The following is a 21,864-nucleotide window of genomic DNA, read 5'->3' on the forward strand; positions in this document are numbered from 1 at the left end:
TCACAATAGCAAAAACAGGAGGGGGAGAAGGTCAGCCGAGCGGGACGAGTAGGAAATGGGGTGGAGACTGAGGCACCATTTTTGGGAATGTGTGTGAGAGAGTGTGTGTGTGAGGGAGTTTGTGTCATTCCTAAAATTCAGTGTAAACACAGGAGGACTGGAGCAGATTTTGCATTTTTTCACAATGTGCACACGTTTAAGAAATTCAAGCTGACAAATACAGCAAGGCCATGTTAACTGAATCCAGACGTCATTGCAAGGATTGAAAGAAGAAAGTGGGATGAAGGGCAGAGGTGGTCACAAGATAAGAACAAACCCACTGATCTAGCCAATAGACACAAAACAGCACTGAAGAGTCATAATGCATGTAAAGAATCGTTTGAATTTGGTTGCAAATCTTATAAACAGCAATGAACTCTAGAATCAATGATCAGCACAAGAATACTTAGTCATGAGTTTTATGGATTTCGTTTCAATGTTCAAGCAGCTGCACACAATCCTAATCTTATCACATGCAATGCTAAAGAAGTGAAACACATTCTCTAAAGTAATAAATCTGCCAGACTGACGTACTATTCCAGAGGACTGGAAGCTGTCTGAAGTGTGGTGAAGAAGTAATACTCTGTGGTACCCTAGTAACAGTTAAAGGAAACCTATTCAGATCTTTGACATCAATTCGATCCAGGTCTCATCACTGCCTGACCTCACTAATGCTGTGGCTGGATGAACGGAAATCCAAACAGCCATATAGAAGACAAGAGGCAGTAAGAGATGCAAAGGAAGGGATTAAATCCACATCAATGCATAAATAATGACCACAATGCACAAATGGATGTAGTTGTGGTGTATACACTGATCAGCCATAACCTTAAAACCACCTACTTGTTTCTCCACTTACCATATAGAAGCACTTTGTAGTTCTACAATTACTGACTGTAGTCCATCTGTTTCTCTGCATGCTTTGTTACCCCCCTTTCATGCTGTTCTTCAATGGTCAGGACCCCTACAGGACCACCACAGAGCAGGTATTATTTGGGTGGTGGATCATTCTCAGCACTGCAGTAACACCGACATTGTGGTGGTGTGTTAGTGTGTGTTGTGCTGGTATGAGTGGATCAGACACAGCAATGCTTCTGGAGTTTTTAAACATCCCACTGTCACTGTTGGACTGAGAATAGTCCACCAAGCAAAAATATCCAGCCAAGATTGATGGTGCCTGCACAGACATGAGAACAGAGTGCTCTCAGGGTGTGTCTCTTCGTAAACAACGCTGAGCTGCACTGCAGGTGATAAGTATAGGTGATAAGATGCATACGGCATGCTGCCCACGTCTTGGAGGGGGCGTGGGTTAGCTTTGTTCGGTGGAGAGGAAGCCTGACGCAATCGGGCAACTGGACGTGCTAAAAGGGAGAAAAAGGGGAAAAAAAAAAATATATATATATATATTCAGCCAACAGCGCCCCGTGGGCAGCGTCCTGTGACCACTGATAAAGGTCTAGAAGATGACCAACTCAAACAGCAGCAATAGATGAGCGATCGTCTCTGACTTTACATCTACAAGGTGGACCAACTAGGTAGGAGTGTCTAATAGAGTGGACACGGTATTTAAAAACTTCAGCACCATGTCATTGTAACTGCAGTGCTGAGAATGATCCACCACCTAAATAATACCTGCTCTGTGGTGGTCCTGACCATTGAAGAACAGAGTGAAAGCAGGCTAAAAAAGTATGTAGAGAAACAGATGGACTACAGTCAGTAATTGTAGAACTATAAAGTGCTTCCATATAGGAAGTGGAGCTGATAAAATGGACGGAGAGTGTAGAAACAAGGAGGTGGTTTTAATGTTATGGCTGATCAGTGTATATTCTTTTGGCAGAGTAGTGTACATGGAATCCACCGTAACATAAAACATAAAATCAAAACAGTGTGATTACTCTGTGTCATTTCCTCTGCTGCTGATCTGTTATTGTCTCAGTATGACGTAGGATGTGGACCACCCGCCGAACAGAGTTCTTTTTGTACGGCCATAAATAACACTCCTCAAATTTCCAGGGGCCTTCTTCGTTCCTGGGTCGCACCCCAGCAACTGCACAAAGCTTACTGATTTTCTTCTAGATGTCCTTGTTGAGAAAAGATTATTGCAGGGATTGATTAGATACATTTAAGTAATCTAAAACTGTGATTGCAATTGAAATCAGAAGTTTAAATACATGTGTAAGAGACGTGTTTCTATTATATTGAAGTCAGCAGCTGTTCTTTTATTTCTCTTCTGAATAATTGAAACATAGTTCAACATAGTTGTCCAAAAGGTTGATTGTGGGTTTTCTATAATTACGCTTTGGCAAAAGTATAAACACAACCTTTAACTGACCAGCTTAATGGTGTAGAAAGTTCTGTATTGTTTTTTAACATTGTGGAACAGCCTCTCAATCGCTTCTTAGTGAGTGACTACATCTGTGTCCACGTGAATATGACTAATTGTTTGTTTGTTTGTTTATTAGGATTTTAACGTCATGTTTTACACTTTGGTTACAATTCCAATTCACCTCACTTGCATGTCTTTGGACTGTGGGAGGAAACCGGAGCACCCGGAGGAAACCCATGGGGACATACAACATACAAACTCTACACAAAAAGGCCCCCGACCGCCCCACCTAGGGATCGAACCCAGGACCTTCTTGCTATGAGGCGACGGTGAAATATGACTAATTTGATGGCAGGTCCATTGAATGTTGGTCTGTTACCAAGTTTGGAAAGAAAACCAATATCCATTTGATCAGATTGTTAGATGGAATCCAACAACCATCCAAAAACATGGGTAATACTGTTCTGGTTCTGAGCACACAAGAATCAATCACAATTGCAGGTTTTCAATATAATGTTTTATTAAAAATGCATTAACATAGAAAATTGCTTTTTTTCTGCAACTTACAAAGTAAAAAGCATCAGGCATTATTTTAATCTGCTTATGTACAAAAAGGTCACATATTACAAAAAGAGATACATTAAATATCTGGAGAAGAAATAAAATAATACAACAAAGACAACAAGCCTTATTAATCAAAGTTTTGTAAAGTCAAACCTGTAGGAAATGTGTGCAGATCTGCTTCCCTACTAACAATCTCATGTTTGGTCAGAGTGAGTACCCGTACGTTCTCCTGACATTAACTTTACTAACTACTTTGAGGTTCCAGAGACCCCCATGTTGTGTCGGTAAAATAAAATTACATAGAGTTCAAAATGAACCAGATGAATTACTCAAATTAACCAGCAGGAGAGTGGTAGGAGATTTTGTAGAGGATTGGTAAAATCTGTACCCATTAATTAAAAAAAAAATAATAATAATAATACCAGTATAGTACTTAGGGTCACGTTAGATCCAGAGTCTATTCTAGGAGCATTGGACTCAGAATCAAGGACATTTAAAGATTAAATGATTGTACAATTCGTTCTACAATTACTGACTGTAGTCCATCTGTTTCTCTACATACCTTTTTAAGCCTGCTTTCACCCGGTTCTTCAATGGTCAGTACCCCCACAGGACCACCACAGAGCAGGTATTGTTTAGGTGGTGAATGATTCTCAGCACTGCAGTGACACTGACATGGTGGTGGTGTGTTAGTGTGTGTTGTGCTGGTGTGAGTGGACCAGACACAGCAGTGCTGCTGGAGTTTTTAAAAACTGTGTCCACTCACTGTCCATTCTATTAGACACTACTAGCTAGTTGGTTCACCTTGCAGATGTAAAGTCAGAGAAGTAAAGTCACTCATCTATTGCTGCTGTTTGAGTTGGTCATCTTCTAGATTTTCATCAGTGGTCACAGGACGCTGCCCACAGGGTGCTTTTGGCTGGATACTGTGGGGGTCCTGAGCATTGCAGAACAGCATGAAAGGAGGCTAACAAAGCATGCAGAGAAACAGATGGACTACAGTCAGTAATTGTAGAACTACAAAGTGCTTCTATATGGTAAGTGGAGCTGATAAAATGGACAGTGAGTGTAGAAACAAGAAGGTGGTCATAACACATACGTAAGTGATATATTACTTCTTCCTTGGATCTGTCTTCTCGGACTTTTTTACTGCTGTATCACCCTATTATATAACCTAATAAAAAGATGGAAACTAAAAACAGTGTATATCATTATGGGCAGGTGGATCTTTATGCTTGAGCTTTATGCAACTTTGATAAATAAGGGCTGACGTCTCACCTTTAAAACACTGGCTGAGAATTGTATAAATCTCGATTTATAAGTATAAATATGATTTAGAAGAGTTTGCATTCCAAACTTTCACATCAGCTTTTTATTATTCTGCATGTTTATTAATTAAGCTGATTAAGCTGAATTGATTCTGTGCTTATCCTGCAACTATTAACTCTTATTTTAATATAAAAGTATATGAAAGATTTGTGTTTAATACAAAAATAACCTTTAAAAACACTTTAACAGGTACATTTTAAGATCATATGCCTTTTCTTGATATCACATACTTGTGTTTCTTAAGAAGTTATACATATATAGCACCTTGGTTTAAATATATAAAGCGAGCAAAAGTTTTGCCATATGTCTTTCTCTTAGAGGTGTAATAGTTATATTTGCGCTGTGCTGTTTAAATAAATCATGTCGTGTGATCTACAGAAACCAAACTCACACATTCATCACATCTCAGCGTGCATTCATTGGAGCCATGCATACTGCACAGCTTCCATAAAATACAGACCGAAAACATCAAAGCTTGCTTTTTAAGCCCCCTGCTAAATCGCTGTGCTAGAAAAAATGCACTAACCTTAAAACACTGGACGTCTTCCAAGTCTGCCCTTAATAAGCCTTGAGAGGCCAAATAAGGCCTTTTATTCAGATTTTTTTTTTTAGATTAAATAAACAATACACTGGTATGAGTACTGTGATAAATATGTCCCGTTGACTTCTTTGGTCGTATCAAGTCTAGATAGCAAACCCATTCCATTCTGTCTGGTCAAACCCCTCAGTTCTTGTCTTGCTTAGTTCCGAGGCTGAGAGTTGAACTCGTGGCAAATGTTGTGTATGATCTTGGGCACGTACTTGTAGAGGTTGTCAAACTCATCCACAAAGAAGGAATGATCCTTGTCTGGGTCTGTGGCAATGTATTCTAGTTCGTCCTGTGCGGCCCACGCGATGCCAATAGAGTAGGCGATTACACCTGGTAAGAAAATGACAACATTTTAGTTTAACTGTTGGAAATTGTTTGTTGTGTTTCGGTCTTGGCTAGGGTAAGAATAGTCGAAGTGATATTCTGGGTCGCAAGACTGAAAGCCAGGGCCTTTTATATTTGCATTTTTCCTATTTTCTGCCAATCGAGTTTCCAATTCCACATCTGTAAGTTCCTCCATCCCCACAGTAACCAACCAGATCTGCAGACCATCACAGAACAAGCCAGCAAATGCTGTCTGGGCGCTCGACCAATCAACAGCCCAGATTTTAACGTCTTGTTTTACACTTTGGTTATATTCATAACAGAAACGGTAGTTACTCATTACACAAGATTCATTAGTTCACAAGGTTATATCAAACAGTCTTGGAAAATTTAGTGTCTCCAATTTACCTCACTTTGCATGTCTTTGGACTGTGGGAGGAAACCGGAGCACCCGGCGGAAACCCACGCATACACGGGGAGAACATGCAAACTCCACACAGAAAACAGCCCAGTTAAGATATACAGTACATAATGTATTGTTTCAGAAATTTTGTGGCCAGCACAGTGGCTTAGTGGGTAGCACTGTCGCCTGACAGCAAGAAGGTCCTGGGTTCGATCCCGGTCCTTTCTGTGCGGAGTTTGCATGTTCTCCTCGTGTCTGCGTGGGTTTACTCCGGATGCTCTGGTTTCCTTCCACAGTCCAAAAACATGCAGTCAGTTTAATTGGAGACACTGAATTGGCCTATAAGTGAATGGGTGTGTGTATGTGTGTGTGTGTGTGTGTGTCTGCCCTGTGATGGACTGGCGTTCTGTCCAGGGTGTTACTGTGTGCCTTGCGCCCATTGAAAAGCTGGGATTACCTCCCCCCCCCCCCTTCCCAGCAGTTAAGGTACTGGACTAGCAATCAGGTCACTGGTTTAAGCCCCACTATTGCCAGGTTATCAATGTTGGGCTCTTGCGCAAGGCCCTCAACCCTCAATTGCTTAGACAGTGTACTGTCACAGTACTGCAAGTCGCTTTGGATAAAAGTGTCCGCTAAATGCAGTAGATGTAAATGTTGTCCATAGTGTTTTGTAATGCTTACCTGAGCGGTGCACTGCCAAAGCAGGTGCACGTACATCATCATAGGAGCGCCCATCAGTAATAACAATCATAATCTTCCTCTTGTTAGGTTTGGACTTGCTGAACAGTTTCTCTGCGGCGTAGGTGATAGCAGCGCCTGTGCTGGTCCCCCCACTCCAGTAGTTAATGCGTTGGATAGCGTTTAGCACATCAGCCTTTGTGTTGTGCTGGCCAAAGGCAAACTCCAGCCGTTGCTCATAAGTGTACTGCACAGCACCGATGCGCGTGTCTGTATCCGAAATCTCAAATTCACGTGTCACGTTGGCCACAAACTGTAACACAGTACGAAAGTTGCCCGTCCCCACGCTGCTGGATCCGTCTATGACGAAGGCGATGTCGTTGGCATTCAGGCAAGTCTTGCTGCACACTAGCCGGTCTGTGTCGCATATGCGCTTCACCAAAGGCTGTGTCGCCTTGCGAAGTGAAAACCAGCTCGACACAGGCAAGGAGAAAAAGCCACTGGTCCTGCACACGGCCTGCAAAAAAAAACCTTTTTAAAAATGCTACAGTTGGGGTCAAAAGTTTACATACACTTGTAACATATTTTTCTCCCCCCCAATCTGATTTGACCCCTTTACCGCTGACTGAGGATGCCTCTCAACTGACATACTCAATTGACTTGACTACGGCACGTACAGTCAGTACAGACTGTTTTTCACCTGCACGAGTCGAGTTCATACACTGACGAGCACTGTGTACGGAGGGACACACCCCCATCAGCATTATTCCTCAGCCCTGTGCAGGCGCCATCAGTCAGCCAGCAGGCGCCGCAGTAGCACCAGTTATGAGGACCTATGATCCGACTTTTTTACATTTACATTTACATTTACATTTTCAGCATTTAGCAGACGCCTTTATCCAAAGCGACTTACAGTACAGTTACAGTATACAATCTGAGCAATTAAGGGTTAAGGGCCTTGCTCAAGGGCCCAACAGCAGCAACCTGACAGTGGTGAGGCTTGAACCAGCAACCTTTTGTTTACTAATTCAGTACCCTAACCACTAGGCTACAGCTTGCCCTAGCCTAGTGGCCTAGCCTTTTTTACCCTCTAACCCTGAACAACAGCCAATCATTGTGCATGCAGCCACCCAGCCCAGTCGGAAGGCAGAGCTGAGATTCGATACGACGTATTCGAAACCCCAACTCTGGTGTGCTAGCATACTTTTTACCACTGCCCCACCTGAGCGGCACTTTTTGTCACTTATTGTGTTTTTCATTATGGGTCATGCAAAAAGTGCCAATAAAAATCAACACGCTGCCAAGAAAAACAATGCAATCACTTAAGGATTATTAGGTTAATGTCCTTAAGTGACCAGGTCAGTAAGTGACCTAAATCCAATAAGGTCTCTGTGAATAGTCTTGAACAATGGACAAATATACCCCAATCTAGGTGTGCAAAGCTGGTAGAAACACACTGTAATTAAATGTAAATGTAATTAAAGCAGAAAGTGGCTCTAAAAAGTATTTAATCATAGTATTTTTTTTTACAATTTTCAGAACTGTTGCATCAAATTTGTAAGACAAAATGTGTAAACAAAACAGTAAAAGTATTTTTTAAATCTGTTTTAACTTTGGACTGTTAAACAAAACTTGACTAAATGATGTAAGGAGGTATATAATGGTTTTATAACTCAAGAACCACTAAAACCAAAAAAGAAGCTGCGGGAACATATGAAAAACTGTCTACACTCAAGCAAGCGTTAAAATGGCCTATAGGGCGGCACGGAAGATCCTGCGTTCGATCCCAAGGTGAAACGGTGCAGGTCCTTTGCATGTTCTCCCAGTGTCTGCGTGGGTTTCCTCCGGGAGCTCCGGTTTCCTCCCATAGTCCAAAGACATGCAGTCAGGTTAATTGGAGATACAAAATTGTCTATGACTGTGATTGGCATTAACCTTGTGAACTGATAAATCTTGTGTCCTGTCATGAATGTAACCAAAGTGTGTAAAACATGCCGTAAAATTTTTTTTTTTGGCATTTTAGCGGACGCCTTTATCCAAAGCGACTTACATTACAGTTACAGTATACAGTCTGAGCAATTGAGGGTTAAGGGCCTTGCTCAAGGGCCCAACAGCAGCAAACTGGCCTGGTGGGGCTTGAACCAGCAACCCTCTGATCACTGGTCAAGTACCTTAACCACTAGGCTACAGCTGGCCCTACAATCCTAGACTAGTAATCAGAAGGTTGCTAGTTCAAGCCCAACCACCACCAGGTTGCCACTGAGCAAGACCCTTAACCCTCAATTGCATAGATTGTATACTGTAAGTCACTTTGGATTAAAGCGTCTGCTAAATGTCGAAATGTAAATGTAAGTCTAATAAATAAATAAAAATGGCCTATAAAGTAACGACAATCGAGACAGTAAGTTATTACCTTGTCTACAAAGTTGGGTTCCACCACATTCTGCTTCTCGTTGTCGTCTGGGCCCTCAATGGTGACGAAGAAGATGTTGATGCCAGACTCTCGTGCCTGTCTTGAAGCTTCCTCGACTTTGTCAGTGGGCCAGCCATCCACCAGTACCACAGCCACATTTGGTGCACTCCCACGGTTTCCATTGGCATCACTGAAGTACTGTTTGTTGATGTAAGAGAGGGCTTTTCCTAAATCACCACAAGGAGGCAGCACATAAACACTCATTACTGTACCAGACTCGAGTCCTCTGAATATACTGTATATGGACGTCCTGTTTCAGCATTTGTAGCATTGTTATTAGCCTAATGCCTCGTTCCACACTTTCAAATAACAGTGCTGTAAAATAAAGTATGATATTTTTTGTAAAAAAGTACATGGTTTACTGCATTATCAATTCTCAGTCATTTATGAGGAAAATTTAGTTTAGTCACGTTTCTCAAAGCAAAACTGCAAGGAATTTAGTGGTTTTGTTGGTGGTTACAGTCATAACATTCAAAGAATGATTGAGAAATCTCTGCGCATACAGGGCAAAGGCTAAAAAACTAATATTTAATGCCCACAAATTCTAATCCCTCATTTAAAACCCGACATAATGTTGTAATCATTATAAACACAAGGGTTTGGGAATACCACAAAAATGCTTGTCAGTAAACAGTTCATCGCTGCATCTACATTTTTCTGGGCTGTATATTTATCCAGAGATATACTGACCCAAACTGGACATGTGTTGTCTGTAATTAAAAAATATATCTTTAAATAGACTTGAAGAAAGCAGTCCATTGCCACAACAATGGACAAATGGACAAAAATGTCTTAATCTAGCTGTGCAAAGCTGTTAAATATACAGTGTATCACAAAAGTGAGTACACCCCTCACATTTCTGCAGATATTTAAGTATATCTTTTCATGGGACAACACTAACAAAATGACACTTTGACAAAATGAAAAGTAGTCTGTGTGCAGCTTATATAACAGTGTAAATTTATTCTTCCCTCAAAATAACTCAATATACAGCCATTAATGTCTAAACCACCGGCAACAAAAGTAAGTACACCCCTAAGAGACTACACCCCTAAATGTCCAAATTGAGCACTGCTTGTCATTTTCCCTCCAAAATGTCATGTGATTTGTTAGTGTTACTAGGTCTCAGGTGTGCATAGGGAGCAGGTGTGTAGTACAGCTCTCACACTCTCTCATACTGGTCACTGAAAGTTCCAACATGGCACCTCATGGCAAAGAACTCTCTGAGGATCTTAAAAGACGAATTGTTGCGCTACATGAAGATGGCCAAGGCTACAAGAAGATTGCCAACACCCTGAAACTGAGCTGCAGCACAGTGGCCAAGATCATCCAGCGTTTTAAAAGAGCAGGGTCCACTCAGAACAGACCTCGCGTTGGTCGTCCAAAGAAGCTGAGTGCACGTGCTCAGCGTCACATCCAACTGCTGTCTTTGAAAGATAGGCGCAGGAGTGCTGTCAGCATTGCTGCAGAGATTGAAAAGGTGGGAGGTCAGCCTGTCAGTGCTCAGACCATACGCCGCACACTACATCAAATTGGTCTGCATGGCTGTCACCCCAGAAGGAGGCCTCTTCTGAAGTCTCTACACAAGAAAGCCCGCAAACAGTTTGCTGAAGACATGTCAACAAAGGACATGGATTACTGGAACCATGTCCTATGGTCTGATGAGACCAAGATTAATTTGTTTGGTTCAGATGGTCTCAAGCATGTGTGGCGGCAATCATGTGAGGAGTACAAAGATAAGTGTGTCATGCCTACAGTCAAGCATGGTGGTGGGAATGCCATGGTCTGGGGCTGCATGAGTGCAGCAGGTGTTGGGGAGTTACATTTCATTGAGGGACACATGAACTCCAATATGTACTGTGAAATACTGAAGCAGAGCATGATCCCCTCCCTCCGGAAACTGGGTCGCAGGGCAGTGTTCCTGCATGATAATGACCCCAAACACACCTCTAAGACGACCACTGCTTTATTGAAGAGGCTGAGGGTAAAGGTGATGGACTGGCCAAGCATGTCTCCAGACCTAAACCCAATAGAACATCTTTGGGGCATCCTCAAGCGGAAGGTGGAGGAGCGCAAAGTCTCGAATATCCGCCAGCTCCGTGATGTCGTCATGGAGGAGTGGAAAAGCATTCCAGTGGCAACCTGTGAAGCTCTGGTAAACTCCATGCCCAGGAGAGTTAAGGCAGTTCTGGGAAATAATGGTGGCCACACAAAATATTGACACTTTAGGAACTTTCACTAAGGGGTGTACTCACTTTTGTTGCCGGTGGTTAAGACATTAATGGCTGTATATTGAGTTATTTTGAGGGAAGAATAAATTTACACTGTTATATAAGCTGCACACAGACTACTTTTCATTGTGTCAAAGTGTCATTTTGTCAGTGTTGTCCCATGAAAAGATATACTTAAATATCTGCAGAAATGTGAGGGGTGTACTCACTTTTGTGATACACTGTATATCCAAAGAGACTAATGTCAACTCTTAATGTGAACACGGATTAATTACAGAGCAGTTGCAGATGTAACAGCCAGTGACATTTAGAAAGGTCTGTACTGCTGTCACTGGGGTTTAAACACAATCCATCTTTTTTAAGGTTCCAGCGGTGGGAACACTGGTTGCAGGATGGGGGGTACACTATGAGAAGGGCAATGCACACAAACACTCATTGTGTACCCTTACTCACACCTAGGAACAACTTGGAACAGCCAGTCTACCAACAGACATGTTATTAAGAGGTTAGAGGTGAGATGAAAACATGAGTACATGGTGGTAATCTGGTGAACACAGAAATGAAAACACAGACGGTGCCTGAATCCAATGATGAAACCTGGGTCCCTAAAGCTGTTTAACCCCCTTGATTCTTGGGAGTGTATGATTATTAAAACATATTCAAAAGCAGCAAATATTGGTCAGTGATGCACATAGGACACATTGAAGTTGTTAGGAGTTATAAGGGCTAAGTGATGCATTCAAGCTGTCAAAAAATATTGGTTTTTATTTTTATGCTATGTTTATATGAGTATAATGTATTTCTTTTACTTTTAGTGGTTTGCAAACTCTGCAAAAATGTAAATACAAATTACATATTAAAATTGGTGTCTTGCTTACATCAATATAGCTCATACAATTTAAAACCCTGGCCTATATATAGGGAAATAAGAATGAGCAAGCTCATTAAGATATAGTCAGACTTCTACTCACCCACATTGGAGAGACCTCCTTTTTGGGTGATTTTATCAATGGCAGGTTTTAGGTCTTTGGAGCTGGAGAACTGACGCAAACCAAATTCAGTCACTGGCTCATCCCTTGTGTAAAAGAACAATTCTATATCATGCTTTTGTTTGCAACAGTTGCGATTGTTGGGCAGATAAAAAGAAATGAGTGTTACCCATATTGGATGATACCCATCATGGGGCCATTTGCACCCACGTTGATGACCTGGGAAACCTCAGATAGGAAGTCTTTCTGAATCTTAAAGCGTCGCTTTCCAATGCTCCAGCTGCCATCCATAAGGAAAGCAATGTCGACTTTACAATCTGAAATGAGACATACAGTACATATCCATATACTATATCTACAGTATATAATAAAAACAGTAGTACCACTGTTGCTGCATTACAATTGGTGGTCATCATTAAAGGCATGCTTATGGAATAGGAAAACAGGTCACTTTTTTAAACTGTTGCTACAAAAACGTGCTACAAAATATCTACAAGCAACAAGTCAACCAGTGTGGTTTTACCCTACTACGTTCAGCTACATGTACCTGACACTATCACTGTTTCATATAAAGGTTCAGAGACTGAGGTTGGAATATGGGGTGTCAGTACTATGGAACAAAATTTATTCTTAATTTATTTCTAAGTGAAACAGTTTATATATTTTTTAATATTCAATTATTCTTAGCTTTTTATCTCACATTAGCTACCTTGCTTGTTTGACTGGCTGTATATACTCCATACTGATGCAGGCAGTGGTAACTTAACAGTGAAATGAATGGACTAATCACAAGACTGGCGGTTTAACTTTGCTGAACCAGCAGAAAGTCAGAGACAGACAATTCTCTTGGCTCTGATTACAGTGTTTGTTCAGGGCCTTGATTTATGTTTCCACACTCTCTGCAGTATGTTATGTTGCTCAAAGGCCAATAAATGTGATCAAAGTAAGAAGCAGCAGTCTTATGAACTAGCCTACCACCACTGCTAAGACCTCTAGCTCTTAAGTTAATCAGATGTGGGGCTATAGCAGACTAACTAACTATTTAACTAAATACACAGTAAGGCAATTACAGATTAGTTCTAACTCCAGGTATCTCACTTTTCACAATTCAATCAAGCCTAAGCTTACCAGTGATATATAAATGAGTGTGAACTTACTAGGATTTCCCATTGACGTTGGCACATCTGGAACTCTGGGTCCGGAGTCATACTCTCGAGCACTGATATCTGGGAAGAATGACAAGAAGGAGAATGAGAAAGGACAGGGATAATGCTGTCTGCTTCAATGTGGTACAGCACAGAGTCACAGGAAAGTGTGTGATTTTTTATATTAGCTATTCAGACCTCCACATTCACATTTATGTGCTGCATGGAGAGCAATAGAGGCAGAAAGAAAGAGAAGGTAATACCATGCAAGCCACATCACCTGGATCAAAAGGGCTGGCGTCTTGCTTCCACGCCTCCATCGGCTCCACTGTGACATTAACATCACACACATCACTGCATTGCAGCGTCAACCATCCAAGCAACAATACCAGCATTAGGGTTTAAAGATAAACATTCAACTAATGCTGGCAAGGGATTGCTCTGTATGTATGTGACATTAAAACTGGTAGCAGACAAACCTTTAGACTTGACCTGCTGTGGAGAATTTAGGAAGCCAAACAATTTTTTATAGAGGTAACAGTCTATAATATACAGTACATCCTTAGCAGTATTGACAGAAGTCATCAACCGCTTAATCCTGGTTAAGGAAACACCCTGGACAGGCCACCAATCCATTGCAGGACTTGGACATGTCGACTAAGACATAGCAAATCATGTCTGTGTAGACACCTGGCTGGCTGATAGCACAATAAAATTTGGTGGTGGGCGAGCGTAATAGACTGCTGTGCTGAGCACCCAAATTTATATAAGCTTGTAATTCTTATCAACACTGGCAAAAGACCACTGTTCCATGTACTACTTATAAGCCCTACTTATATAGACATAAAAGTCGAGTTAATCACTAATAATCACTAAGGAAAAAAAAGATGGTCATGGTCAAGAACTGTGCTCCTATCATTTAGTTACAAGTGTAGAAATCATTTAAATGCCAGAATTGGAATGACATTCCCAACTGTATACATATCTTTTACTCATAGACGCCCCTGAGAGTACCACACCTGGTTCCACAATAGCATGGTAGATGATCTCTCTTTCAAATCCTCAGACACAATACTTAGAAAAGGTTTAATCCTGTTAAGTAACACGATCCTGTACCTCTCATGTTGCTGCCTTCAGAAGGAACTCTGTGTCCACTGTCCGTACCTGCTGGCCGAGGAGCTGAGAATAAAAATGCAATCTTATGAAACAGAAACACAAAAACATGTGTTTCTGATAAGATCCTGTTTTTTTTAAACATAAAATAAGTACATCTAAGGTACTAAATCTACATTTAGGTTTATGGATATGTGTGCAAATCAGTGCCAACCTTTGTTTTTCCAAAACCGGGTTTCTAGTAGTTTTTTATTTTATTTTAGCAATTTTTTCCCCCAATTTTCTCCTTAAACTAGTCGTATCCAATTACCCCGACTGCATTACACTTCCTCTGTACCAATACTACTTCACTGCTGACTGAGGAGCGCCGCAACTGACACACACCCCCTCCGACACGTGTGCAGTACCGACTGCATCTTTTCACCTGCACGAGGCGAGTTCATATGCGCATCAGCTTTGTGTATAGAGAGACACACCCTGGTCAACGCATATTTCCCCCGACTTTGCGTAGGTGCCATCAATCAGCCAGCAGAGGTCGTAGCTGCATCAATTATGAAGAACCCTGGTCCGGCTTTCCCACCCTGTGTGAACAACAGCCAATCGTTAATGTAGCCGCTAGCCCAGCTGGATGGCAGAGCTGAGATTCAAAATGATGTGTTCGAAATCCCAGCTCTGGTGTGCTAGCGTGGAGTTTCTAGTAGTTTGGATTGTTTTGTAACGGAACTACTGGATGAGTGCATAGAAGTCAAAAGTTTAACATTGTCTTCTTGTTGGTTTCATATGTTCAGATCTGTAAGGTGTGTCTATTAAAAAAATTAACCAGTGTAATCCAGCCAATTTTGTTTCAGCTCAGTCTTATGATCCTGAGGGTCATATTCAAAGTGGAGTTCTGCATGTGTAGTTGATCCCGAAATTAAGTTAATCTGCACTTGCTTTACAAGTGTCCTCTGTTCTTGACAAGTGGGCCAAGTGCATTTGTAGCATACACAAATAGGACAGTACAGGCTTAAGTGTTTGACCTGAACATTGAAAAGGATTCATTGGCTTTGTCATGTTTAGTAAAGTGGGAGTTGAGTATATTGCTGGCAAAGTTTGTTTTCTGATCATTATGAACATTTCCAAAGTGATCTTATAGGATGAGAATCCACAAGGCAGGAGGGATTCTATAATGGCTTTATGAGTATAACAACATTGCTTTGGTCCTCGCTCAGCCCTAAAAGTCATTTCGGCAGCTTGTGGTGTTTACGTTGGCTTTTTCTTTAATTTAATCACAAAATAAGGACAGCTATACCCTACAAGAGTCACATGCGCCCCCTACGACTCTGCCAAAACAAGGAGTCCAGTCCACCACCCTCATCCACCACCCATGAGGCACAGCAAAATCAAAATCAAATCAAACTGGAGAGCTAGAGATCAGAACCTTTAAGCTCCCTTTTGATTTAGACATGAAAGCTCACTTACGGTGCTGTCCATAGTTATGATACCAGCGCTCATACTCTGAAATATCTGGCCTTGTATCTGGAGCTGCAAGAAAATAGCCCAATATTTCAGAAAGTCAGTTAAGCCTGGTGCATTGTACATGAAAATGCACTCAATGTCCATGTTCACAATGTGGTCTGAAATGTATTTTCATACCTATTGCTTTTTCACATGGACAATAAAGAAACAAACATGGCTCAGGCTATACGCTGAGGAAAACCACAGGTATTCAACCAGTTCTGTTTTCATTTATTTAAATACTTCCATTCTATATATCCACTTTATTTACACACAATTATTGCACATCTTTTCTTTGTACAATTGTCAATTTAAGAGAATTAACAAATCACATATTATTGTTTTCATTGCATTTTACAAGATGTCTCAAATATGTACTTTCCCCCTGTATGGCCAAAAGTGTCTAGTAACCTGACCATGAAGATGAATTTCAAAACAAATCGTATTAAAATGGCCTTTTTCTGCCGATTATTAGCCAATTGCAGTATGCTTCTTCCGATTGAGAAGAGCGAGACTGACACACGCCCCCTCCGACACGTGTGCATTAGCCGACTCCAACTTTTTCACCTGCACAAGGCGAGTTCATACGCGGATCAGCTTTGTGCACGGACAGCCACACCCTGATCGCATTATACCCCAACTCTGTGCAGACGCCATTAATGAGCCAGCAGAGGTCATAATTCCCCCCCCCTATGAACAACAAGCCAATCGTTGTTCATGTACCCGCCCAGCCCAGTCAGATGGCAGATGGCATTCAGTCAAAACAGAATTAGTAAGGATGAGCACTGATGTTTGTCAAAAAAGCCTCAATTAATGTTCTGATTTATTTTAAAGCTGTTTAGTGGGGCCACTGGAGCTTCTTTATACCAAGCTTTTCTTCAGGTCTTTATAGAGCTTGCTTTGTGCACAGGGACACATCCATGCTGAAACATGAAAGATCCTTCCCTAACCTGTTGCTGCACAGTTGAAAGCATATAATTTTCTTCATATAGGATTGTTCAGATTTAGAAGTGGGGTCCCAATACATGTCCATATAATGTATCTTGTTCATTCTTCTAAGTACACATCTTTTTGTTAATAAGTAAAACATGGATATATGAAACTGGAAGTAAATTAAATAAATAAAGTGGTTGAATTCATGTTTTTCCTCTGCTGTAAACACTTCAAAAGTTTTCAAATGCTTGTAGATGGACAGGAATGTCAATACTGTTTTTGCAACCATTCTTCTACTTAAATTCATTAATTAAAACATATAACTTCAGTACTTTTATGAGTTAAATTTAGGTTTTCTGATATATGGCAAAATCTTATTTTTGATTAGACACCCCATTAGCTCTTTTACCCCAATTAATCATGTTTGATAGTGAGACCTTACTTGTGATACTAAGAAATTTTTTATTTTACCCTGATTTAGCTTGGGTTACTGTCCTGGTGGAACACCTAATTGTGTCAGATTAACCTCCTGAATGGTCTGAGTTTGAGCTAAATAATTTTTATTATCCTGTACACTTTTTTTGATACACTTTGTGTGAAGTTCCACTGGCAGCAAAACAGCCCCAAAACATAATAGAACCTCCACCATGCTTTAATGGAAGGTACAATGAGGGGACATTGATGCAGCTATCAGTGTGTCATAATGGATACAGCTAATATAGCCTCATTTCTATAGGCACAGCTTATGTTACCAGCTAAATCAATCCTAATCAATCACAAGGAATTAGGAAGCCATGCCACTAAGTAAAATAACATTATAGTATGTAGATATTTTTAGAACCCCCCCCAAAATAAAATGAAATCCCTTAAAATCACAAGACTGATATGACATTCATGTCCCATGCAAGTGTATGTAAACTTTTGATCTTAACTGCATGTACACACATATGACATGAATGTCATATGGGCAACACACGAACACAGTCATATTAAGAAGCTGACTAACATGCTGTACACCTATAGTATCATTAAACAGTAATGCAAATAGGCAGCAGAACGTTTTTCTTCACTTGGTACATCAGTACACCTTATGAATGGCAAAAGTAACATATTTTGCATACTAATTTACCAGAGTTTAGAGCCCCACCCTGACCAAGAAGAGCGGCAGACTACTATGCACCCAATCTGACATACAAACAGTCGACAATCACTTTTCTTCACCTGCCAGTGATGTGGTCTCACAGGGAGCAATATTGCTTACGTAGAGTCACACTCTTGCGGCAGCAATAAGAAATCCATTTAAGTTTCCCCCCTCCTTCAGACACAGCCAAACGTGTCTGTGTGGACGTCTTGGCCGTTGATAACAATCTCAGTGGTGGTGGGTGCCAAATGTATGTATTCTCACCCAACTTAAATCACATGGGAGTCTTACCTGGAGAATCCACTGCGTCGTCACTCCAGGTGTAGCTCGTATCTGGCTCAGAGTTACTAATTTCTGAACAAAGAGGTAAGTGTGGGACTTACGGTTACAGACAGTCTATGGCATGTACAGTGTATCACAAAAGTGAGTACACCCCTCACATTTCTGCAAATATTTTATTATATCTTTTCATGGGACAACACTATAGAAATAAAACTTGGATATAACTTAGAGTAGTCAGTGTACAACTTGTATAGCAGTGTAGATTTACTGTCTTCTGAAAATAACTCAACACACAGCCATTAATGTCTAAATAGCTGGCAACATAAGTGAGTACACCCCACAGTGAACATGTCCAAATTGTGCCCAAAGTGTCAATATTTTGTGTGACCACCATTATTATCCAGCACTGCCTTAACCCTCCTGGGCATGGAATTCACCAGAGCTGCACAGGTTGCTACTGGAATCCTCTTCCACTCCTCCATGATGACATCACGGAGCTGGTGGATGTTAGACACCTTGAACTCCTCCACCTTCCAATTGAGGATGCGCCACAGGTGCTCAATTGGGTTTAGTCCATCACCTTTACCTTCAGCTTCCTCAGCAAGGCAGTTGTCATCTTGGAGGTTGTGTTTGGGGTCGTTATCCTGTTGGAAAACTGCCATGAGGCCCAGTTTTCGAAGGGAGGGGATCATGCTCTGTTTCAGAATGTCACAGTACATGTTGGAATTCATGTTTCCCTCAATGAACTGCAGCTCCCCAGTGCCAGCAACACTCATGCAGCCCAAGACCATGATGCTACCACCACAATGCTTGACTGTAGGCAAGATACAGTTGTCTTGGTACTTCTCACCAGGGCGCCGCCACACATGCTGGACACCATCTGAGCCAAACAAGTTTATCTTGGTCTCAGACCAAGACACAGGGCATTCCAGTAATCCATGTTCTTGGACTGCTTGTCTTCAGCAAACTGTTTGCTGGCTTTCTTGTGCGTCAGCTTCCTTCTGGGATGACGACCATGCAGACCGAGTTGATGCAGTGTGCGGCGTATGGTCTGAGCACTGACAGGCTGACCTCCCACGTCTTCAACCTCTGCAGCAATGCTGGCAGCACTCATGTGTCTATTTTTTAAAGCCAACCTCTGGATATGACGCCGAACACGTGGACTCAACTTCTTTGGTCGACCCTGGCGAAGCCTGTTCCGAGTGGAACCTGTCCTGGAAAACCGCTGTATGACCTTGGCCACCATGCTGTAGCTCAGTTTCAGGGTGTTAGCAATCTTCTTATAGCCCAGGCCATCTTTGTGGAGAGCAACAATTCTATTTCTCACATCCTCGGAGAGTTCTTTGCCATGAGGTGCCATGTTGAATATCCAGTGGCCAGTATGAGAGAATTGTACCCAAAACACCAAATTTAACAGCCCTGCTCCCCATTTACACCTGGGACCTTGACACATGACACCAGGGAGGGACAACGACACATTTGGGCACAATTTGGACATGTTCACTGTGGGGTGTACTCACTTATGTTGCCAGCTATTTAGACATTAATGGCTGTGTGTTGAGTTATTTTCAGAAGACAGTAAATCTACACTGCTATACAAGTTGTACACTGACTACTCTAAGTTATATCCAAGTTTCATGTCTATAGTGTTGTCCCATGAAAAGATATAATGAAATATTTGCAGAAATGTGATGGGTGTACTCACTTTTGTGATGCACTGTATGTGTTCACTGTGACAGTTATATATAACTGAATACAATTTTCCTGACACAGTATGGCCAAAAGTATGGTGACACCTTATATCCTGGTCATTAATGTAAATAAAAGAGGTGTCTACAGACGTTTAGCCATACAGTGTGTGTATTTTTTTAAATAATGGCACGCCTGTACCTGTTGGTCTTCTGGGTTTATTACTATTTTTTGAACACAGAGAGGAGTTCTGGGTAAATGTCTTTAGAGATTTCTAAAAGTAACTCAAATGGTCCTGAACTAATAAAAAAAAAATTTTTTTTTAAAAGATTTTAAGGTTTAAACGTATGAATCCATACTGGTATGAATTGTTCTTTGGTCCCGTATTCTTTTTGTCTCTTGCTCTTTGTTTTCCTTTTTTTTATCCACTTTGTCCCTTAAACTTACACCGATCAGGCATTACATTATGACCACCTTTCTAATGCCAAAACAGCCCTTCGACTGTGATGCACTGTGTATTCTGACACCTTTCTATCAGAACCAGCATTAACTTCTTCAGCTATTTGAGCTACAGTAGCTTGTCTGTTGGATTGGACCACACGAGCCAGCCTTCGCTCCCCACATGCATCAATAGCCTTGGCTGCCCATGACCCTGTTGCTGGTTTACCACCGTTCCTTTCTTGTACCACTTGTTAGATACTGACCACTGCAGACCGGGAACACCCCACAAGAGCTGCAGTTTTGGAGATGCTCTGACCCAGTTGTCTAGCCATCACAATTTGGCCCTTGTCAAAATGTTCACTTGCTGCGTAATATATCCCACCTACTAACAGGTGCCGTGATGAAGAGATAATTATGTTATTCACTTCACCCGTCAGTGGTCATAATGTTATGTCTGGTATAGCCCATTGCTCTGTGGTTCCTTACTTATTTTGTCCATTGCTTATTTTGGTCTTTTCTTTTTTTTTATCTATGTTTTTCTAGTTGATGCTTGTTTTCTTTTTGTTTTCTATCTTTTTGGTTCTTCTCTCTTGTCCTTTGCTTCATTGCTGTCTAATTCATTGGTGTCTGTTTTCTTGCTCTGTGTTCCATTAATCTATAGTCCTTGGCTCTCGGGGCTCTCCTTGCTCATTAGTCCAATTCACTCTGGTCCCTCGTTAAATAATCAGGAATAAAATCTTACTCAATTTATGGCTGAATAAAAAAAGACTGGTTCTCAAACTCTGGACATTTGATTCTTTCGATTACCAAATTAAAAAAAAGAAAGCTATTATCAAAGTGCTTGTGTTTTTATTTTAAACACTAGATTTGAACTAATGTGCCTAAGTCAGGTGAACTAATTTACCTTTCAAATAAAGCTAAGCAAAACTAACCCTTTCATGACCTTTTCAGTTGACTTAACATGTGGGTCATAAAAAACCAGATATAGTAGGTTTGTAAGGTTGCAGATAAGTAATGCATGCTTGTGTTGTCTTTAATAGATTGCTAAGCCTTTTTGGCTCCAACCCAAATCCAATGCCATTAAGTTAATGCTACAGCGTATGGGAATGGGCCAACGTACACAGGGTTTGTCCATGTTTGTCAATGATATTTGACCTGCTTTGTAAAGCCACAGATTCTTTACGTCTCCATGTTTATGTGCTGTCAGTACAGGCATTTTCTTAAAGTATGGGTCTAGAGAATCTGCTATTTACTGGTTTGCTTTTTCCTGCAGCAGGGTTAAACCACGGAATCTAAAATGGGCTGTGGACACTGGTGAGCTCTGGGTAATTTTCCTGTCCAAGCATGTGCCTAATGTGATTCTGCAGGGCTCAAAGCAGGTTGAGCTTATACAATACAGTCGACCCTTGAGTTACGAACCGTTTACCATACGAACATTTCGTGTTATGAACGATCTTTTTCAACTTAACGTATGAACAAATTTCGGATTACGAACCGAAATTCGTGAAACACGTGACGTCACGAACAAGTTGACTCCGACCGTCTCGTTCTCTATATATATATACAGTGAGCAAACATTCGGACAGCGGACAGTGTTTTTCGGTTTTTCCTTTATATATTGTAAAATTCAGTATTAAAAAGCGTAGTTGTGAGAAAATGAAAAAATCACTATTTGTTG

At 41.1% G+C, this 21,864-nt stretch overlaps 1 protein-coding gene across 1 annotated transcript in view; it reads right to left on the minus strand.

Moving 5' to 3' along the window:
• Positions 1 to 4,898: 4,898 nt before the first annotated feature.
• Positions 4,899 to 21,864, minus strand: part of vit (vitrin) — a 29,683-nt gene continuing 12,717 nt past the window's right edge. The window contains exons 12-20 of the mRNA XM_063008823.1: positions 18,066 to 18,128; positions 15,665 to 15,727; positions 14,207 to 14,269; positions 13,103 to 13,171; positions 12,115 to 12,262; positions 11,928 to 12,031; positions 8,666 to 8,892; positions 6,256 to 6,769; positions 4,899 to 5,177 (exon numbers count right to left, since the gene is read on the minus strand). Coding sequence (XP_062864893.1) covers positions 4,999 to 5,177; positions 6,256 to 6,769; positions 8,666 to 8,892; positions 11,928 to 12,031; positions 12,115 to 12,262; positions 13,103 to 13,171; positions 14,207 to 14,269; positions 15,665 to 15,727; positions 18,066 to 18,128 — 1,430 coding nt within the window. The 3' untranslated portion in view covers positions 4,899 to 4,998. The remainder of the gene's footprint in view (positions 5,178 to 6,255; positions 6,770 to 8,665; positions 8,893 to 11,927; positions 12,032 to 12,114; positions 12,263 to 13,102; positions 13,172 to 14,206; positions 14,270 to 15,664; positions 15,728 to 18,065; positions 18,129 to 21,864) is intronic.

The sequence above is a fragment of the Trichomycterus rosablanca genome, chromosome 14 (genome assembly GCF_030014385.1).
Source record: "Trichomycterus rosablanca isolate fTriRos1 chromosome 14, fTriRos1.hap1, whole genome shotgun sequence".
NCBI lineage: Eukaryota > Metazoa > Chordata > Actinopteri > Siluriformes > Trichomycteridae > Trichomycterus > Trichomycterus rosablanca.